The sequence below is a fragment of the Siniperca chuatsi genome, linkage group LG2, assembly GCF_020085105.1.
Source record: "Siniperca chuatsi isolate FFG_IHB_CAS linkage group LG2, ASM2008510v1, whole genome shotgun sequence".
Lineage (NCBI taxonomy): Eukaryota > Metazoa > Chordata > Actinopteri > Centrarchiformes > Sinipercidae > Siniperca > Siniperca chuatsi.
This window is the reverse complement of record NC_058043.1, coordinates 19,144,753-19,162,711: the sequence shown is the minus strand read 5'-3', so window position 1 is coordinate 19,162,711 and position 17,959 is coordinate 19,144,753. Positions and strand designations below refer to the sequence as shown.

General features: G+C 39.3%; 2 protein-coding genes across 3 annotated transcripts; one reads left to right on the top strand and one right to left on the bottom strand.

Moving 5' to 3' along the window:
* Nucleotides 1-3,294: 3,294 nt before the first annotated feature.
* Nucleotides 3,295-5,871, top strand: gpr84 (G protein-coupled receptor 84). The gene is made up of 2 exons (XM_044177579.1): nt 3,295-3,438; nt 4,295-5,871. Exon 2 carries the CDS (start codon nt 4,303-4,305, stop codon nt 5,530-5,532), a length of 1,230 nt encoding a protein of 409 aa, XP_044033514.1. The 5' UTR covers nt 3,295-3,438; nt 4,295-4,302; the 3' UTR covers nt 5,533-5,871.
* Nucleotides 5,872-7,015: 1,144 nt separating this feature from the next.
* On the bottom strand, nt 7,016-16,843 carry stat2 (signal transducer and activator of transcription 2). Of its 2 annotated transcripts, XM_044177499.1 has the most exons (24): nt 16,558-16,839; nt 16,041-16,172; nt 15,797-15,941; nt 15,497-15,592; nt 14,840-14,932; nt 14,660-14,738; nt 14,426-14,505; nt 14,156-14,307; nt 13,790-13,948; nt 13,604-13,693; nt 12,974-13,033; nt 12,809-12,829; nt 12,612-12,705; nt 12,258-12,305; nt 12,015-12,098; nt 11,758-11,856; nt 11,507-11,642; nt 10,753-10,805; nt 10,131-10,216; nt 9,873-10,009; nt 9,547-9,735; nt 9,282-9,336; nt 8,964-9,055; nt 7,016-7,914 (listed from the first exon to the last, which is right to left on the bottom strand). In XM_044177499.1, the coding sequence occupies exons 2-24, from the start codon at nt 16,169-16,171 to the stop codon at nt 7,697-7,699; spliced, it is 2,397 nt and encodes a 798-aa protein (XP_044033434.1). In that variant the 5' UTR covers nt 16,172; nt 16,558-16,839; the 3' UTR covers nt 7,016-7,696. The 2 variants fall into 2 exon arrangements, with proteins under 2 accessions (XP_044033434.1, XP_044033444.1); XM_044177509.1 differs by lacking the exon at nt 8,964-9,055 and having other exon boundaries at nt 16,558-16,843.
* Nucleotides 16,844-17,959: the final 1,116 nt, after the last annotated feature.

Sequence of the window (17,959 nt, the reverse complement as noted above, 5' to 3'; positions counted from 1 at the left end):
CCTGGCTCAACAGCTGTATCAACCCTGTGGTCTATGCTGTCATGAACCAGCAGTTTCGACCGGCCTAGCATGTACTGCTCACCAGGGCTGTGGCACCATTTATCTGGCTCTGACCCAGTGGTCAACTCCTGGAATTTAAAGTGGTGTTTGTATTCATATTGGCCCCATATGATATTCTGATTAAATAATGCAGTGCATCTTGCATTCAGCCACTATCAAGTCTTCAGTTGTTTGTCTGGGTGATAAATTTAAAGGGTAGAGATTAGGAAGGATGGAGAAAAAGGGAAAGGAACTTGACAGGGTGTGCCTTTAAAATGTTCACCACATACAAAAATGGCATCTAGATTAATATGAAGATGTATGTCTTTTGGATTTGTGGAAGTACGACATGTGTGTTACAACCTATGTGTTACTGGACAAACTTCATGGTCGTACTGTCACACATATAGAGGTAGTTGAGGGAAGTATTCACATCAAATACCAGTTTGGTACTAATGATAAGTAAAAGTCAAGATGCAAGAATTGTAGTCCACACCTCTGATCTCCTCACAATCACATGCTATTTCAGACAACCTGTACAATGATGCATTTGCAGTTTGAGAAACTAAAGCAGGTGCATTACTGCCACTCAGTGGTGAGAATGGAAGGTGTGGAACTGACACGTGATGTGGGGGAGGCTTTGTCATCAGCTGTCTTAGGTCATGGGCAAGTGTGGCTGGCACAGACTTCTTTGCCAGATGCCACAAGGAATGAACTGATGATTTTGCCAGTAATGCCTGGTCAAGTCTTTCATCCAGGATGTGCTGTATAGGGCTGAGCGCTCTATTACAATGAGGGAAACTGTCCAACGAACGAACGCAAGCCAGCCCTGACCTTTAAACAGAGGTTTAGAGTACTACAAGTAAAAGTTCTGCAAGTACTCATTGCAGAGTAAAATGGTCCCCGTTAGTGTTTTACTATTATATATGATGTTTCTGGATTAATATTACTGTTGCATTAATGTGTATGTTGCATTTTACTGCTGTAGATGTTTATGGTTGAGCTTGCTTTATATACTATTGGGTAGTTTAATCTTCAGCAATGCATCATATTCTACAAGATAATCATATGTTTGCACTATCTGAGAATTTACGGTATGTTATTTTAGAGAAAATGTGTATATCGAGACATAGGCCTATATTGTATATTGCAGCATAGCCTAAAAATATCGAGATATTATTTATAAGCGATATTGCCCAGCCCTAGTTCCAAAGAAAGATGGTGGTCATCGGCCTGTTCTCAACCTCAGGTTCCTCAACGATATCTGAAGGTACTCTGATTCAAAATGATTCATACAAAAATAGTAATGCAGTCCATCAGCGCAGGAGAGTGATTTTACATCCCTCAATTTCAAAGATGCATATTGCCACGTCCTGATTTGTCCAGAACACAGACCCTTTCTCCGCTTTGCTTTCCAAGTTCAAGTTTTACAGTTTCATGTCACTGGCACAAAGGATCTTTACTCGGGTGGTCTTTTAGTCCTTCGGTTTCAGGGTCTCAAAATCCTGCCATATCTGGACGACTGGTTAATTTGTGCCCCTTCTCTAGATCAAGTAATCCAGGACACAGAGATGGTGTTGTCTCATGTTCAGTCCCTGGGGTTCACAGTGAACTGGAAGAAGAGCAATCTGTGGCCTTGGTAAACTTTCATGGTCTCCACTTCAATTCTGTGACAATGTCTCACTCCCCATTTGGTTGACAGTTTGGAGAAAGCATTAAGACACTTTGAACTAGGGAAGCTTGTGACTGCTCACAGGGTTCAGAAACTGCTGGGATTGATGACAGCAGCATCGGTGGTGATTCCCTTGGGCCTGCTGAGGGTGCGTCCCATACAGCAACGGTTCAACTCCTTTCATCATCCAAAAAAGAAAAAACATTATTTAATAACTTTTGAACTGCTATTACTGGACTACACGCTATTGTGCAAAAATTCCTACACTAGATGTATATCTGATAGTGCTGAAGCTAAATTTAAGGAAGTGATTTCATCTGCATTTAATTCAATGTCATGTCTCAATATAACAGAGGACTCCTATGCTAATTTCAGTCTTGAAAGGAAATGGCATTCCACCAATTATTTGAGACAAAATTAATCACGTCCTGCCCTCAACCGGCAATGACAGGAACCTTAGAAACAGCTGAAAAACCTGATATATATTTAGACTGCTTTTCTCCCATTGACCTTCTCCAACTAACTTCAATGATTTCTTCATCTAAGCCATCAACCTGTCTCTTAGACCCCATCCCAACTAGGCTGCTCTCTTTCTCGTAGCCTGTGCTTGCTCTTGGTGGGAATTGTTGGGTCTCTGTAAATAATATTATAAAGAGTACGGTCTAGACCTGCTCTATAGGAAAAGTCCAATGAGATAACTTCTGTTATAAATTGGCGCTATATATATATATATAAAATTGAATTGACAGGAGGATGAATCTGCTCGTGGCACAGTCCTGCATGCAGCCCTGTTCCCATGGAGGAACCCCACTGGGGAACGTTCCTCACAAAAGATCAATAAACAGATGCATCGCTGATGGGCTGGGAGCCGAATGGGAGGGCAGGACAGTGAGGGGCATGTGGGACCCTTGGTCATCAGAACACATGTGCTCGAACTGAGGGCCATTTATCTATCTCACGTCAGAAGCATGTGCTGGTGAGAACAGACAACACCTCTGCAGTGTACCATATAAATCACCAGGGTAGAACAAAGTCACTACGAGGTTACTCTAGATAATCCACAGATTTGTTGTGAGCAGTTTTATGTAGGAACTATCGGTAGAAAGAAAATAGTTCCTACATGAAACTGCTCACAACAAATCTGTGGATTATCTTCAGTAACCAGGTCATGATTTCTGGAAAGAGACATTGCTGTTGAGTTTTTCAAATTAATTTTTTTGCCGCTTTGAGCACCACAAGCCAAGTGCCATATAGTCCCATTATATTCAAAAAATGCAGACATCTCTACAGCTGATATCTCCAAAACTCAAGAGGGAAAATATGTACTTTTGATTTGGGGGTGAACTGTCCCTTTAAACATAGTAATGATCAAAATATTTCATCAACTGGGGTCAAGTCCTGTTTTGTTTGGAAGTCCCTTGTGACATGCAGTATGCAGACATACCAAAACACATTTCAGTAAAAGAATACATTTTTTCCACATTTGGTTATTTCATTTGAAATATAAAAAAAAAAATCTATGCAAGATCTCTCTTCCTGAATTTGGACATGAAATGGAAAAGCCCTATTTCATACCATTTCATCATGTAGAGTGAACTAACGCAACAGGGAGGATGTAAATATAAGACCAGCAGGAAGTCAGATATTTACCACACCAGATCACTGCAGAGAAAGACACAGCTACACATCAACAATTAGAAAGACCAGCAAAAATCTTCAGCTTTAAGGTGAGAAATTCTTTGTGTTTTGTTTTAAAATAGGGGCTTTCATTTGCCTTAAAAATTATATTAAATCTGTTAAATTCTAGCTTTATTGTACACAATGTTTCACTAATTTAGACTAATTGAGAATCTATATGCAGGATTCACCTCAGTGATGTGAGCATATTATAAAGAGTTCAAATGAATATCAAATAATTTCAGAATTTTTTAGATTATTATTAATATTATTATTGTTGTTGTTACAGAGAGGGCATTTTTTTTATATCATACTGTACACAAAACCTGTTCCTATTTTGTTCGTTCATTATTTATAATGGCTAATGTTGAGGAATTATTTATGCTTGCCAGACAATGTATGTCAGGTTACTAGAGCTACAGCAGTTGTCCACAACAGTTGTAAATGAAATTACATTAGATCAATTAACATTAAATTAAAAATATAATAACAATGAGTAACACGGTGTAGTCCCTCATTCGTCCAGGAGTGTTCTATCGTAGAAAAGGTTTCAGTCGTAGTCATCTGGACACTGTTTTCAGAATCAAGACATTTCGGCTCCCATCCAATTGTGAATGACTTCCGGATGGGAGCCGAAACGTCTTGATTCTGAAAACAGTGTCCAGATGACTACGACTGAAACCTTTTCTACAACAATGAGTAACACTGGGGACTACAAACAAAGGATGCTGTCAGAGAGAGGTCTTTATTTAAAAAGGTGGTAAATTATCTAGACCACTTGTTACTTCCCTTTTCACTTGTGGCACTGCTGAAACTAGAGAGGTGGGGAGGACTGCGTTTTTGTTTGACTTTAACTTTCCGTGAGCACATGACAAATGTGTTAACCTATATTCTGATTCCTGTTAGTCGACAGAATGCTGATGAACCACACAAACCAAACAGAAGATGACCTCTTCTCCTGCCACAGTCCTTCAGTTGTAGGCTACCGGTACTTTGCTGTGCTGTGGGGATGTGCAGTGACCATCATTGGCACGGTGGGAAACCTGATGACCATTCTAGCCTTCGCCTTAGACCCACGTCTGAGGAGTCGCTTCAATGTGCTCATTGTCAACCTGGCTGTAGCTGATCTCCTGTACTGCACTATACTGCAGCCCATCTCAGTTGACTCCTACCTACACCTCAGATGGCGCAGTGGTCAGCTCTGGTGCACCATCTTTGGCCTGCTCCTCTTCCTCTCCAACTCTGTCTCCATTATCACCCTCTGCCTGATAGCAGTGAGCAGGTATCTCCTGGTCACAAAAAGGGCTGTGTTTGACCGTGTCTTCGCAGACTGTGGTCTTGTTTTACTCCTGATCTCAGCATGGGCATTAGGCCTGGCCAGCTTTGGCCCACTATGGCATGTTTACGTGTTCGTGCCACAGGTGTGCACATGCAGCTTCCATCGGACCAGGGGTCGCCCCTACACCACCATCCTGCTCTTTTTCTACTTTTTTGTTGGTCTAGCCTGTGTTGGCACATTCTACCTCCTCATTTACAAACGTGTCCAGATTGCCTCACAGGCTCTGCTCCGCTACAGGATCAGCCGCCGGTCCTCCAGGAAGAAACCAACTTCTTCAGCACAAGGGACCGATGACAGTGGTGTAGGGAGTGGTATGACCAACACATGTAGCTGTGAGATGAGCAGCCAGGTGGAGCTAGCCCAAAATAAGGATGAGATCCCCTGTGAAAAGAGCTCTGCCAAGGCCTCAAATTCATCAGCAGCCAACAAGCCTCGCCCTGATATCGCCCCTATATCACCTTTATCCACACCTGCTCCCACAAATGCAGCATCCTCCTCACACTCAGCAACTTCAGGAGATGATGGTGAATTTAAGCGTGTGACACGCATGTGCTTCACAGTTTTTCTGTGTTTTGTGTTCTGCTTTGTCCCCTTCCTGTTGCTCAACATAGCTGACAAACATAACCGCGCCCCACAGGTACTGCACATGTTCTGTGCAAACCTCACCTGGCTTAACAGCTGTATCAACCCTGTGCTCTATGCTGTCATGAACAGACAGTTTCGACAGGCCTACCACATGCTGCTCACCAGGGTTGCTGCACCTTTCACCTGCCTGTGGACCCGGTGGCAGGCTCTGAGAACCTGATTTCCTGAAACTTAAACTTGTCTGATGTTTCTCCTGATATAAGCCCAGTAGGATATTATTCTCATGAAATACTTGACATACGTAGTGCAGCTTTTTTATTATGTATGTACTTATGTATTATGTGTTTATGTTATATATGTAATAGAGTCTATTTTGTAATACACAATCCACAGTTACGTCAAGAACTTTGAGCAAAAATAGCCTATACGTCATTACTTGGAGTTTTTCAGGTGTCTGTTACATAATATGAGAAACCAATAATGTTACAAAATCAGCACAGGATACTCCTGTCTAACACAACCGGCTTTATTTCAGTAAATCAGGAACTTGTGACTCTGACCTGTGTCTCAACTCTGTATTGCCTCTTAGCATGACTAATGATAAAAAGGGTTCATGTGATCTGGTCTTTAGTTTGACATGTGGGTTGAGTGTGCATGTTTGAGTTGTGTCAAGGCATTCATTAAGTGAGTGAATGACAAAGGCAAATAATATTCATATTCATGTCCACACTTTACCAACTGTTACCAGGTGTGATTTATCTTACAAGAAGACTAACACAGTTCTATTCTTCGGTACCCTGTACACATGCCATTGTTGTCAAAGAATAAAAATGTGACCTTCATGTGGCACTTTCAAGTCAAGGGATCACCAAAGTTATTAGTATTCATCCTACCTTCTGTACCAAATTTCATGAGAATTAATCCAAACTGTATTGCAATATTGCACTATGGACCAAAGTGTTGGACTGACAGACAGGTAACGTTAGTTTTTACCATCCCTAGAGCCACACTGCCAGCTCAACTAAAAAATGAAATCTAAGTCAAGGGAAAGTAGTGACATGTACACATTAAAATAAATTACTTTATACTGCTTTTTCTGATCGCATTTTGGCCACTAGGGGTAAAAACCTTTATTTAAAATGACAGATATAGCTAACTAGCTACATGTAATTTACTACCACACCAATGGCTAACAACCACAACGGTTAACTGACACGTTAGCAAAAAATTGCCTATTTAACGCGACAGAACAACATTTGGAGTTGTGTTTCTGGCCATCTGGCGAAAATAAATAATTTACAAGTATTGACAGACCTTTTAGCTCTTGTTCAGTCTCCACTAATTCCGGAGGAAAATATCTGGTTGTTTAGTTTGCTAGCTGTCCACATTTGATTGTCAGCTACTTGATGCTGCCTGCTGCTGGCTGGAGAGCAGGGTGAGTAAAGATCAACCATCATGTGCAGTAGCAGCAATAAAAGTTATTGGAGACCCTAAAATCTCCGTAGAGCCGCAGTATTTGATTTTATTTAAATCATTGTATTCGGTTTCAACATACGATTTTGAGAAAAGGTTTGGCGCTGCAGTCTGTAATCATTGCAAATCTGTCATAAATAAGCTACTGTGAACATAGACTCATGATATAAAAACAACTTCTCATATTTGTTCATTTACAACATTCAGTTATTAATGGACGGAACATGAAATCATTGTCATTTCCCTTTTATTGGTGATAACATTACATTTTAATTTAAATGAGCAGGTTAATATAAAAGCACAACTTAAAAGGGAGGAAGTGCCATGTTTCAGTAGTTTATCTCAAGTTGTAGGTGGCAAAATTGTAACAACCACAAAGGGACTCAGAACAAACATTAAAACAATAAATTATGTGCAGTTTGCGCAATGTACTCTACAAATAAAAAAACAGCTTAAATTGTCAGTTTCATAGCATTCCTTAGATGTATTATCTTAAAATAACAGGGTCTCAAAATTCAAAGTATGATGCATGATAGTTGAGGGGTCCAGTACAGGTGCCTAAGACAGTAATGGAGTGGATGTAGGTCCAACTAATTAAATTCTCTCTCTTTTGTGTCTTAAAATAGTCTCACTGGAACATTTTTACAACAACACGATAAAAGGGAATTATAAAAAGTTATACACTAATGATTTCAAAGTGCACACAAGCACTCAAACGCTGACTGTCAGGATTAGCAGAGTGGCTGTCAGGTATTTCAGATTAAAACAGTATTCAAAGCAAACGATTATGTTAACACTAGATTTGCTACGTATGCTACAAATTTGTGACATGGATGTTGTAATGTAAGTAGCTAAAAGTAAAGCTGACGATGAATGATACCGTGATTTGGTTGAATATACACAACAGAGACTTATTGGAAAATGCTTCCACAGGATTGTGGGGGCAGGCAGTTAAATCCTGGAAGATTTAAATCAGGCAGTACCGAGATGTCAGAGTCAACAAAGAGGCTGGGGTTGTTGAGATACATCAGTAAATCGTCATCCATGGCTGCAACAGACCCAGACAGCATGGGATCAGGGTCATAAGTTTCCACAGGTGAATTCAGAGGATGAGGATTCCCGTTTTGTTCTGAGAGCAGAGAAAGAGACAAGAGAAAGATACTGTTTCTGCTGTCATGGCTGTGTTTATTTCTGGTACTGCTTCTGATGAGGAAATGAGAGTGACAAAAATGTGATGTGGTAAGCAACCCAAAGAAACCCCCCGAAAAGTACAGATTTATGCTGAAGGAACATGCAGACGAGTAGGATTTGATTTTGTGCATGCAGTGTTGGTTGTTTTCCTTCAGCTCATCAAATTATTAAAGTTTTCAAACACTATTCAATTGTACCTGATTACTCTTAACTAAATACGCTCAGTTTATGTTTATTGTTTGTATATTTAATAGCTCAATTAAAAGTACTTACTATACTATAAGCTTAAGTACAGCACTCATACCTTTCTTTTTTTTCTTAAAAGGAATAGTGCACCATTTTGGGAAACTGTACACTGTACACATATTCACTTTCTGGCAGAGAGTTAAATGAGAAAATCGATACCACTCTCATATCTGTCCATTAAATATCAGGCTACAGCAAGCAGCCGGTTAGCTTAGCTTAAAGACTGGAAACAGGGGGAAACAAATAGCCTGGCTCAGTCAAATGATAACAAAATCGGGCCAACCAGTACCTCTAAAGCTCACAAATTAGAATCAGAATCAGAAATACATGTAATTGACTATTTCTTGGTTCTGAGCAGTTGCCAGGTGACCAGAGGAGACTCCAAGAAGTAAGTGGCACATATCAATCAAAAAGCTAAAGCTAAGTTAATAAATTTATTAGGACCAGTTTTGCAAGCAATCACCTCCACACCTGAAAGATTTTATGTTCAGTAGAGCAGACTACAGACCATGTGCATGCAGTAGAAGCGGCAACAGCCCAGCTGGATATAAGTTAGCAATTCAGCAATCTCATAGCTGTCGCCTGACATCTATCTAGACATCAACTTCCCCACCACATTGATTTCCTACACCAGAAGGCCAAAATAGAGAGGACAACACAAAGCTCTGTGACGAAGGGAGAGCGATTTGTTTGATAATTGTTTTTCAGCTGGATGGGACAGCAGGGAGAGCCATGACTCACCAGCTGCCTCTCCACACAGGCCATTCATTGGCTCCAGGCCTTCACCCTGTGCCATGTCAGAGGACATGGGTGACCTAGCCTCCATTGTGTTCCTACATGACCAATGACAAACAGTCATTACAACCAGTTAGTCGCTCATGACATAACAAAGGGCGTGGGTACACTACTTCTTAGATGAAGTAAGTGCATTTTTAGTTTGTTGTTTAAGTTGCTGTTTCTGTATAAATAGCACATTTAGAATATAAGGCATGATTTTGTCTTAATTCAAACCAGCAAGATACTTTGGACCAGCCTGGAGAAAATTAATAATATACTTACTCCTTTGAAACAAACACCAGCTTGGTTTTGATGTACTTTATGTAAGAACTGTCATCTGAAAGACAATGAGTTTAGATGTGATTTAATGTGTCATACTCATCCCCAACACTATCAACATAGTGTAATTTTACCCATGACTACTGCAAGGCAAAACACCATTCAAATAACATTAACCAAAAAAGCAAATGTGAGATTTGTTTTTTGGCAGTTTTCTTTTCCAAAAATATTTAAGTTGCAAGCAAAAAGTATCTTATGATGCCCTTACTTCTACTCTTCTCAGAATAGTATTTTCCGAAAGCCTCGTCTTTAGGGATGTTGGGATATAGGTAAAGTAGAGGATTTTCTGGGATATTTTCAGCTTCTAAGATCTGGAAATTCCTGATGATTTCTTGGAAGGGAATCTGGGAAAGGTCAACTTTGGTGAAAGGCTGGACTGTTTTCACATCAGGCTCACCTAAAATAGACAAAGGATGACCATTCATAGAAAATAAAAAGTGAGTTTATTGCAAGTAGCTTGTTTGTATTTCTGTCTACCATGCAACAATTTAAAAATATTTTTCAGAATCATTATGAAATAAAAAAATATCTCACCATTTATGGTGGTTTCCACCCAAGAGAAGGTGATTCCTCCAATGACACTTTCACTGAAGCGCAACAAGAACGTGCCTCTCTGTTTTTTCTTCAGGAGGGACTTCTCTTTGCCTTTGCTCACAAAACCCATGATGTGGCTACAGTACAGATAAAAAGTCTTACATAAAACAAGAAATTTCTCCCATTTCCCAGGAATTAAAAGCATGAGCTAAACTGCTATGTTTTGAACCCAGATTAGACTATGTTGAGAAAACATACCCATCCCTCCACAGGTCTTCAAGGTATGTTTTCACCATCACCAAAATGCCATCAAACCACACCCAGAAAGTGTCAGGAGTATTTTCCTGTAACAAAATGGGTGAGAAAGGTCATCAATACACACCTACAGATTATATTCATAAACTATAAACAAGACTAAGAATCCTCAGTCATGCTAGCGGCTTTGTGCGGCTGCAATGCTCATTGTAAAGAAAACCAAATAGTAAGATGGATAAAAGTTGTTCACAGTTTGTTTTTTATCCTAATCAGTGAATTAAAGGTAAAAAAAAAATTTGTTTTGCAGGTTTTTGGTCATAGACCAAAATATTGAACAAACAGACATTTTGACCTGATGATAGCGCTAGAGGAAAAATCAGGGGATCACTAAAGTAATGTCAATTCGAAGGGTGACAGGAATGTCTGTACCAAAAGTAATGGCAATCCATCCAATAGTTGTTGAGACATTTCACTCAAAACTAAAACTGTCCACTTCATGGTGACGCCAGAGGAAAAAGCCAGGGGATCGAGATTGAAGTCGAGATATTTCGAGATGAGTGGCTAGGGTTAAAGTTAATACCTCAAGCCACGCTGAAAAATATTTTCTAGGATTCAGTATTCTTACCTTGCAAAATTTTGGCCAAGCTACTTTGCAGGTGTCATAGTTCTGCTTCTTTCCTGGTGGGATAGAAAATAAATGATGCATTATGCAACTCTCACTCACTTACATAATCTATAATAAAACATGCTTACAAGCCATGAAGGACGCTGAATTAAAGTGTGCAATCCATATCATAATCTGACAAATCAATGTGAACAAGTCCTCCTGCGTGTCTCCATAATTCCAATCCAATACCATTCTTTTCCACAGGACACAAGCAACAATAATGGACATAAATTAAACAGCTGTCGTAACCATGTTGAAGTTGTGAGAGGTTACGGTGCAGTCACACTTTGTAGCTTTTTAGCTTGACACTAATGTGTCTTACTTATCTAGTGTTTGCTCTGAATTATGTAAGAAAAACTAAATTAAGAAATATTATAAATATAGTTTAGGGCGTCCTTTGTTTGATCAGGGGACAACTGCAGTACAGTTCAAAGTTTTCTCATCATGTTTCCAGTGATTAGAAATGCTGCTGTGGCTTAAGTTATTTTTTTTTTTAAATCTTTAAATATAAAGCCGGTCAGTCTTGTGGTTTTGACACAAGTTACTAAAATGCATCTTGCATTTTAGTAACTTGTGTCAAAATCAGACCAAGGTGTTTCCTGATATTATGTTTGACTCACAGATGAATTAATTCAGCCCAATTTATAGACAAAACAAGCACAAAAATAAGCAAAGACAAGCAACTAAAGCAGAACATAGAAGCAGGATTTACCAAAGAGTCTGTGTGCAATCATTTCCAACTGAGCATCATTAAGTCCACGTTTAGTGGCAGAGAGAAACTGCCAGCTCAACATCTCTCCAAACTGCGGCCAAGAGGCTGCAGGAGAGTTGGCAAAGAACATGACATCCTGGAGAAACAGAAACATTATCAAATACATACAAAATTCATTTCTAATGCCTTCTAATAGCACAACTAAACTGCAAAATGCTACATGACGTGTGTTAGTCATGGGGATCTCTCACCTTGGTGTCCTGACTGAGCATGTTGAACCAGAGGACAGACGCCCAGGCGCTCTGCTGTTGGCTGGAGTTGGAGATGATGACCACCGGGAGGGAGGAGGCCTAGGTTGTGTGCCAGGGAAAAACAACTTTTATTTGGCATATTTATAAACAATAAACACAATGATATAATACTTATGTTTTATACAGAACACATGTAGGTTAATGATATTTTTATAAAGCCAGCCATATAACAAGAAAAGAAGCAGAAGAAACTCTACCTGCAACTCAACCAACAAGCCTTTCAGCTCAAATACAGTGTCGAAGTAGATGATGTGCAGCTCCTCTGTAACGCTGAGAGAAATCTGTCAACATCAAAACACGCACACACACACACACACACACACACACACACACACACACACACAGAGATCATTATTTGGTTGTTCACATCTTGAATTATGAATTACTGAGTTAAACTGTAAGCACAGATGGTATCTTCAGGGTTGCCAAAGTCAACTCACATCACTGATTCCTTTGCCGCCACCTCCAGACTTCTGCTCCTTCAGAGTCTACATACAAATAATAGTACACCAAAATAGTCAAACAACAATATTACCACATTTATTTGATTTTTTTTTCTTCTTTGTTTCTTTCTTTGTTTTTTTGTTGTTTTTTTTTTAAATCACTTCAGTTTAGCTGCTGGAGACTGCTTTATGTGTGTACTTAAAAACATTGACAGAAAGTATGTGACAGGATTTATCCTTTGAATAATTCAGATTTTGGAATTGTATGAAAGGCTTTCTTTCTAATTGTTGTTATGAGGTTCCTCAGTTGTCATTTAAGAACTTTTCTCTTTTCAAATCATTATCACTCACCAGATGTCTGAAGTCTGCCACCATGCCTCCACTCTGGCTCTCTGCCATGTTCAAGGCCTTGGTTTTGGTTCCCAGAACATTAAAACGGCGATATCTACAAAGATACCAGGTTTAGTAAAAACAAATTCACATCAAATGTGAAAGTTCTTCTGGAAATACCACTTGAAATGGAAGCTGAAGTTTAAAAAAATACTCACCCTTTGATCTGAGGAGCCTCCCTAATTTCAAGGGTGAGAAAAACGGAGCAGTGACCACATGGGGTGAACAAAACATGGTCCTTTATTGTTTGAAGACAAGAACTAAAGGCTGCAGATTTGCTTTGTGTGTAATGAAAGTATCTAAAAATAAAGGAGGACTCTCACCTGTCCATGGACACATTCACTTTCATGGAGTGGTTCAGCTCGGGAAACTTAACAAGAAGTCTGAAAATTTTAAGTCAGGTGTAAGACTTTAGAACTTTGGAAATATTAATATACTAAACAGTAAAATGTGGAAAACAGGAACACTGCCAAGGTTACAGTATGAAACAAAATAAGTTTGATAGATCAAAGTCACATTTGGGAAAAGGATAACAGAAGGACTTGTAGAAGAGCATTAAATTATCATTGTTCTCCTTATTATCCTCATATTATTTCAGAACTGCTGTAATGTTTATGTGGTGAACTACAATCCACTACAGCCCAAGTAAACTGAGTTGAGGTGGGTTTAGCTTCACTACAACTCTGTGTATTGGTCCGTTTGTGTAGCTAAAGGTGCGTTGCACTCTTTCAAATGTCTTGGTTGCTTCCTGTCAGTGGTCCAACATGCACTATCATATTAATTGCTGCATATTTAGTTATGAAAACCGATACTGATCACCACATAATGAATGCACTGGTCAATGAATGTACCTAAAAAATTCTATACAAATAGATTATGCTACAAACATGTAGTAAAAGTACATTCAAATAAATACACAGCATCGTAGTGATTGCCTGGAGTGGCACACTTACCTGGTCTTGACAGAGAACTGGACATTTGTGCGGAGCACCAGGGGTCCTTTCCCCTGAGGCATGGATGGCTGAGTCTCAACTACAAAGGAACTTTAAGAAACAGTAAAACAATAATGTCAGGAAATTTCAGAAGGACACAATAAGAGAGCAAGAAGGGTGTAAGAAAGTATGTCCTGAAAAAGAGACCTCTTGAGTAAGTCTTTTAGAAGAGAAGCTACTCTGCGCTGCAGTATGGGTTTTTGGGCCTTCACCGGGTCATTGTCATAGGACACTTTTCCAACCAGCTCATCGAGTTTACCAAGAAACTCCCGCACCTGGAACAGACACACTGCCACACAGGTGAACCTACAAAACAAGAAGAGCAAAAGTGATGATATTCACACAGGTCATGGAAAATGAAAAAAAAAAAACTTAGTGGTTTTATCAAATTAAAATAATGACAGCAGGTTTTTCGCCAGCCTAGAACTTAATTTACAGAAGGATTATTGATAAAACTATTACAGTAAACACCAAAGATTAAAACTGATGTGGAGCAGGTGAAGATGAACATACCACTTCTCTAGCTGATCCAAACAAATATTGTCTGGAGCACCGATGCAGGCTTTCTGCTGCCTCCTCTGCCACTCCACCAGCTCCTTCTTCACCAATATGTCAATCAGGTCCTCAGTCCTGTCCAGGAGTTTATTTAGGTCTGACAATGTGCTCTAAGAAGGTGATTGTATGAGACAGTAAAAAAAAAAAAAATTATAAAAAGATAAAAATAAGACAAGAATTGGACTGAAGAGGTGATAGTGTTATTTAAGAATATGAATATTGCCATACCTTTCTACATTCATTCAGTCTGTTGACAAGTAACTGAAGAAATTGAATTTTTTCTTTCTTCACAGCCTCATCTACCACAGCTGCATAACAGTTTCCACAGTGGGATCAGTTTCCATATAAGAGAGACCAAAACAAAAGAGAACATGTAGCTGTGATTCATGTCACTTTATTACTCATCCTCTGACAACATTACCAGAACATACAAATATAACCAGAACTTTTTAATCTGCTTACCTTCCATCTTGTGAGTTTGGTATTTAAAATCAAACTCGTCTTGCTGCTCCTCCAGACATAATATTGTATGTTCCATGCACTATATCCCAAGAATACAGAGAAAAAAAATATAATAGATGAACTGTAATGTCTGTCATCTACAAAGCACAACATAATGACATAAAGCAACATAATCTGCACCTGCACTTCATTCCTGAGGCCAGCCATTTTACGTTCAAGGTCCTGTTGGCTGCTTGTCTCCATGGCTTCCTGCTCTACACACAAAAACTGGACCTGAAACAAAGCAAAGAAGTAGGGGGAGCAGGTACAGAGATAAAGAGTCTTTCAAATGTGATACTGGGTAAAATTGTTGCAGGGCAAAGAATAAGTGGGAGTGAAAGTGGCAGTTAAAACAGAATCCCTGCTTGGTGGAAAATCTTTGCTTTTCAGCCCACACAATCCTGCATTTTGTGTTCAGTACATATGACCCTTTCTAAATAACTGAATACATTTTTCAGAACTGAAAACAGACAAAAATGTATAATGGAAATTCACACAGGACACCTTGAACATATCCTTTGTAAACTTGGTTATAAATATTCAAAAGTTATGAATTAAGTTACAGTACTGCAGAGACAAAAAATAGCCAAAACATGGCAATGTATGAAGTGACCATGTGATAAAATATTTGTCTGTAAAAATACCAAGATGCTAAATGCCCACTGCCATTTTCTATAACAATATGTGTGTAGTTGTTTTAATTTGCATGCTGTTTTCATTAAAATGTTGTATGAGCAGCAGGGTGTGTCCCATCTTTATACGTGACGTGTCAATTAGTTAATGAAATCTTGCCCCAACCTGTTCAGCCAGATCAGCACTCTGCAAGATTTCCTTCTCTTTTTCCAAAAACCACAGGATTGTGCTTGCCAAGGCACATGGGTCATCCAGGTACCTCTGACAGGGGAGAGAGATAAGATGGATATCAGAGTCAACGTTAATTACTTAAAATTATCAGCACAGGCAGTATATTGGGAGCAAAAACACCTAGAATGATAATAAAAAGCTCTCTAAAGACACTGAATTCCTACCTGGGCTTACTTTACAAAGCTGACCATACTTTTGTTGCTTTTGTTTTCCACAAATCAAATCCACACAAACCTGAAAGTTCTGTTTATAGCGTCTAATGTTGTGCTGCAGTAAGAATGACTCCTCTTGGACAAAGCGGCTGTGTTGGATATCCAGATTTTCCAACATGACCTGGAACAGCACCACAGCCAAATCATGGTCCCGTGCTGCTCGTCGCCTGAAGAACAAAAAACAAGATATAAGCAGAGTATTTTACGTTAACCCTTGAATGACATAATTTGTTGGTTGGATTATATAAGAGACAGTGCTGCCTTACCACTCCTGCTTCTCTATCCAGGTTGACAGGTAGTGCCTTACATCCATAGGCAAAGCATCCCTGTCATAGAGCTCATGTAACTGCTGTCTGTACACAGCAGGCAGCTGCCTCAGTCTGTCCCACTGAGCCATCCTAAGGTTGATCAGGGAAAGGCCAACATGCACACAAACCACATTTAATGCATGTGTATACAGTATGAGTACGTGTGCTAACCTATCCTAAAAGAATAACGTTATCACTGCACTAAAAGACAGTGCCATTAAATTCAAATGTTCGGGTTTATACAAGTCTGTAATCGACAGTTGAGGACGCAAAGTGCAAACTCTTAGAGAAGAGCTACTTAACCGTATTGTATTACATGTAATGACTGCAAATTCTATTACGTTTTTAACAAGCTATTGGTAGTTGAGACCGAGTGTACTTTATTTGTATATTAGCTACCTCTTGGAAAAACAGAAAACTGTTAGTCAACAGCGCAGACGAGGCTCGACGCATCAGTAATCACACATTTACTCACCTTGCGTTAGTTATGCTGTCAGCCCAAGTCCACTTAGAAATGTCTTAGTAGCTAACTGGCCATTTAAGAAAGGCGCATACCTGACTAGCTTTTGTTTCTCGCGTTACTAGATAGCTGTAGCTGCTGTGAGACGTCGGTAAAACAAAACAACTTCCAACAATAAACAGGCGTGTGAACGTTATTTCCTGTGTCTTCTTGCCTTTGTTCGCTGTTTCATTGGATATCTACTTATCCCTCCCAAGTAGTTCTTCACGAGCTAACTATGGGCACCATTTTGGCTCTGACACGACTGCCGTTAAAGCAGTAAAGAGCCGAAATGTCCGAGTCAAGTCGCACAGTTTCCTCGTGAGCTCAGAGCTAACAGTTCATTGGTCGATCCGGACACAGAACACCACGCGCTGTTGGTACACATGCACGTCAGTTTGTAGTGAGGGGCGTGGTGAGCAAAATAGAAACTTATGGCCCTAACTGAACATTTCCCGAGAAATGATGTTGTGAAAGCTAAGAAGCGAGCATGTGACGCAATTATATGAATACTCCCAAATCAATAAACAACGAAACAGGCTGTGTTTCTCTGATAGTCTAGTCTAAGTCAGAATAACAAACACTACATCTACTTGAATGGCTGGCAGATAATTAAGTCGAAAGTACAGTAGGCTATTATATAATGGTAATACCATAGAGGGTAATACAGTGCAATTACCAAAAATTCTACTTCGGTAAATATACTTAGTTATTTGCATCCCTGCTAGTAGCTAAATAGCATTTTTTTTGTAGATTTGTGTACAAATATCTATACACATGTCTTTAAAATGGATATCAGGTAACACTTTTTTTTCAAATCAAGACTTTGTTCTGTCTCCTGAGAGAGCATGGACTGGCTTTAAAATAATAACCCAGGTAGTGTTGTATTTTCCACCCAGCTGGTACAACCGGTCCTTAGTGGACATTACTAATGTAACAATAACGGTAGCATTTTATTTATTCATCCCTTCAGTTCCCACTCTCACCAGTAGATGTCATACTTGACATACCATTACAGATGTGAGTTTGGATTTTGATTCATTGAAAATGAATTAAAATTTGCCATGCAGAAACTCATCATCAGGAGGCTGCAGAGAGGGTTGTAGAAATTCCGAGGTATTGATTTTAAATTCACTAAGCACAACCTAACACCCCCCATAACATTTTTGGATGAGCCATGAATTATGTACAGTTTTCAAATGATTTTAATTCACATTCCCTTTATTCACTTAGCTATGCAATAATAAGTAAAGTAAGTAAATTTGATCTTCATTTGTGTTGACCTGCTTAAGCACACAGGTGCCAATGGAAGATTTTTACTTCAACCAACCGCCTTCAATGATCTGGGAGCATTCATTTGTAATTAATCAATTTCCTG

Bases quoted from the DNA above. Each gene is read 5' to 3' on its own strand.
- gpr84 (XM_044177579.1), top strand. From the start codon at position 4,303: ATGCTGATGAACCACACAAACCAAACAGAAGATGACCTCTTCTCCTGC.
- stat2 (XM_044177499.1), bottom strand. From the start codon at position 16,171: ATGGCTCAGTGGGACAGACTGAGGCAGCTGCCTGCTGTGTACAGACAG. The intron at 12,706-12,808 runs GTGAGTATTTTT...GTATCTTTGTAG, and splicing joins GAGGCTCCTCAGATCAAAGG to ATATCGCCGTTTTAATGTTC. The intron at 9,337-9,546 runs GTAAGGGCATCA...ATTGTCTTTCAG, and splicing joins CTATTCTGAGAAGAGTAGAA to ATGACAGTTCTTACATAAAG.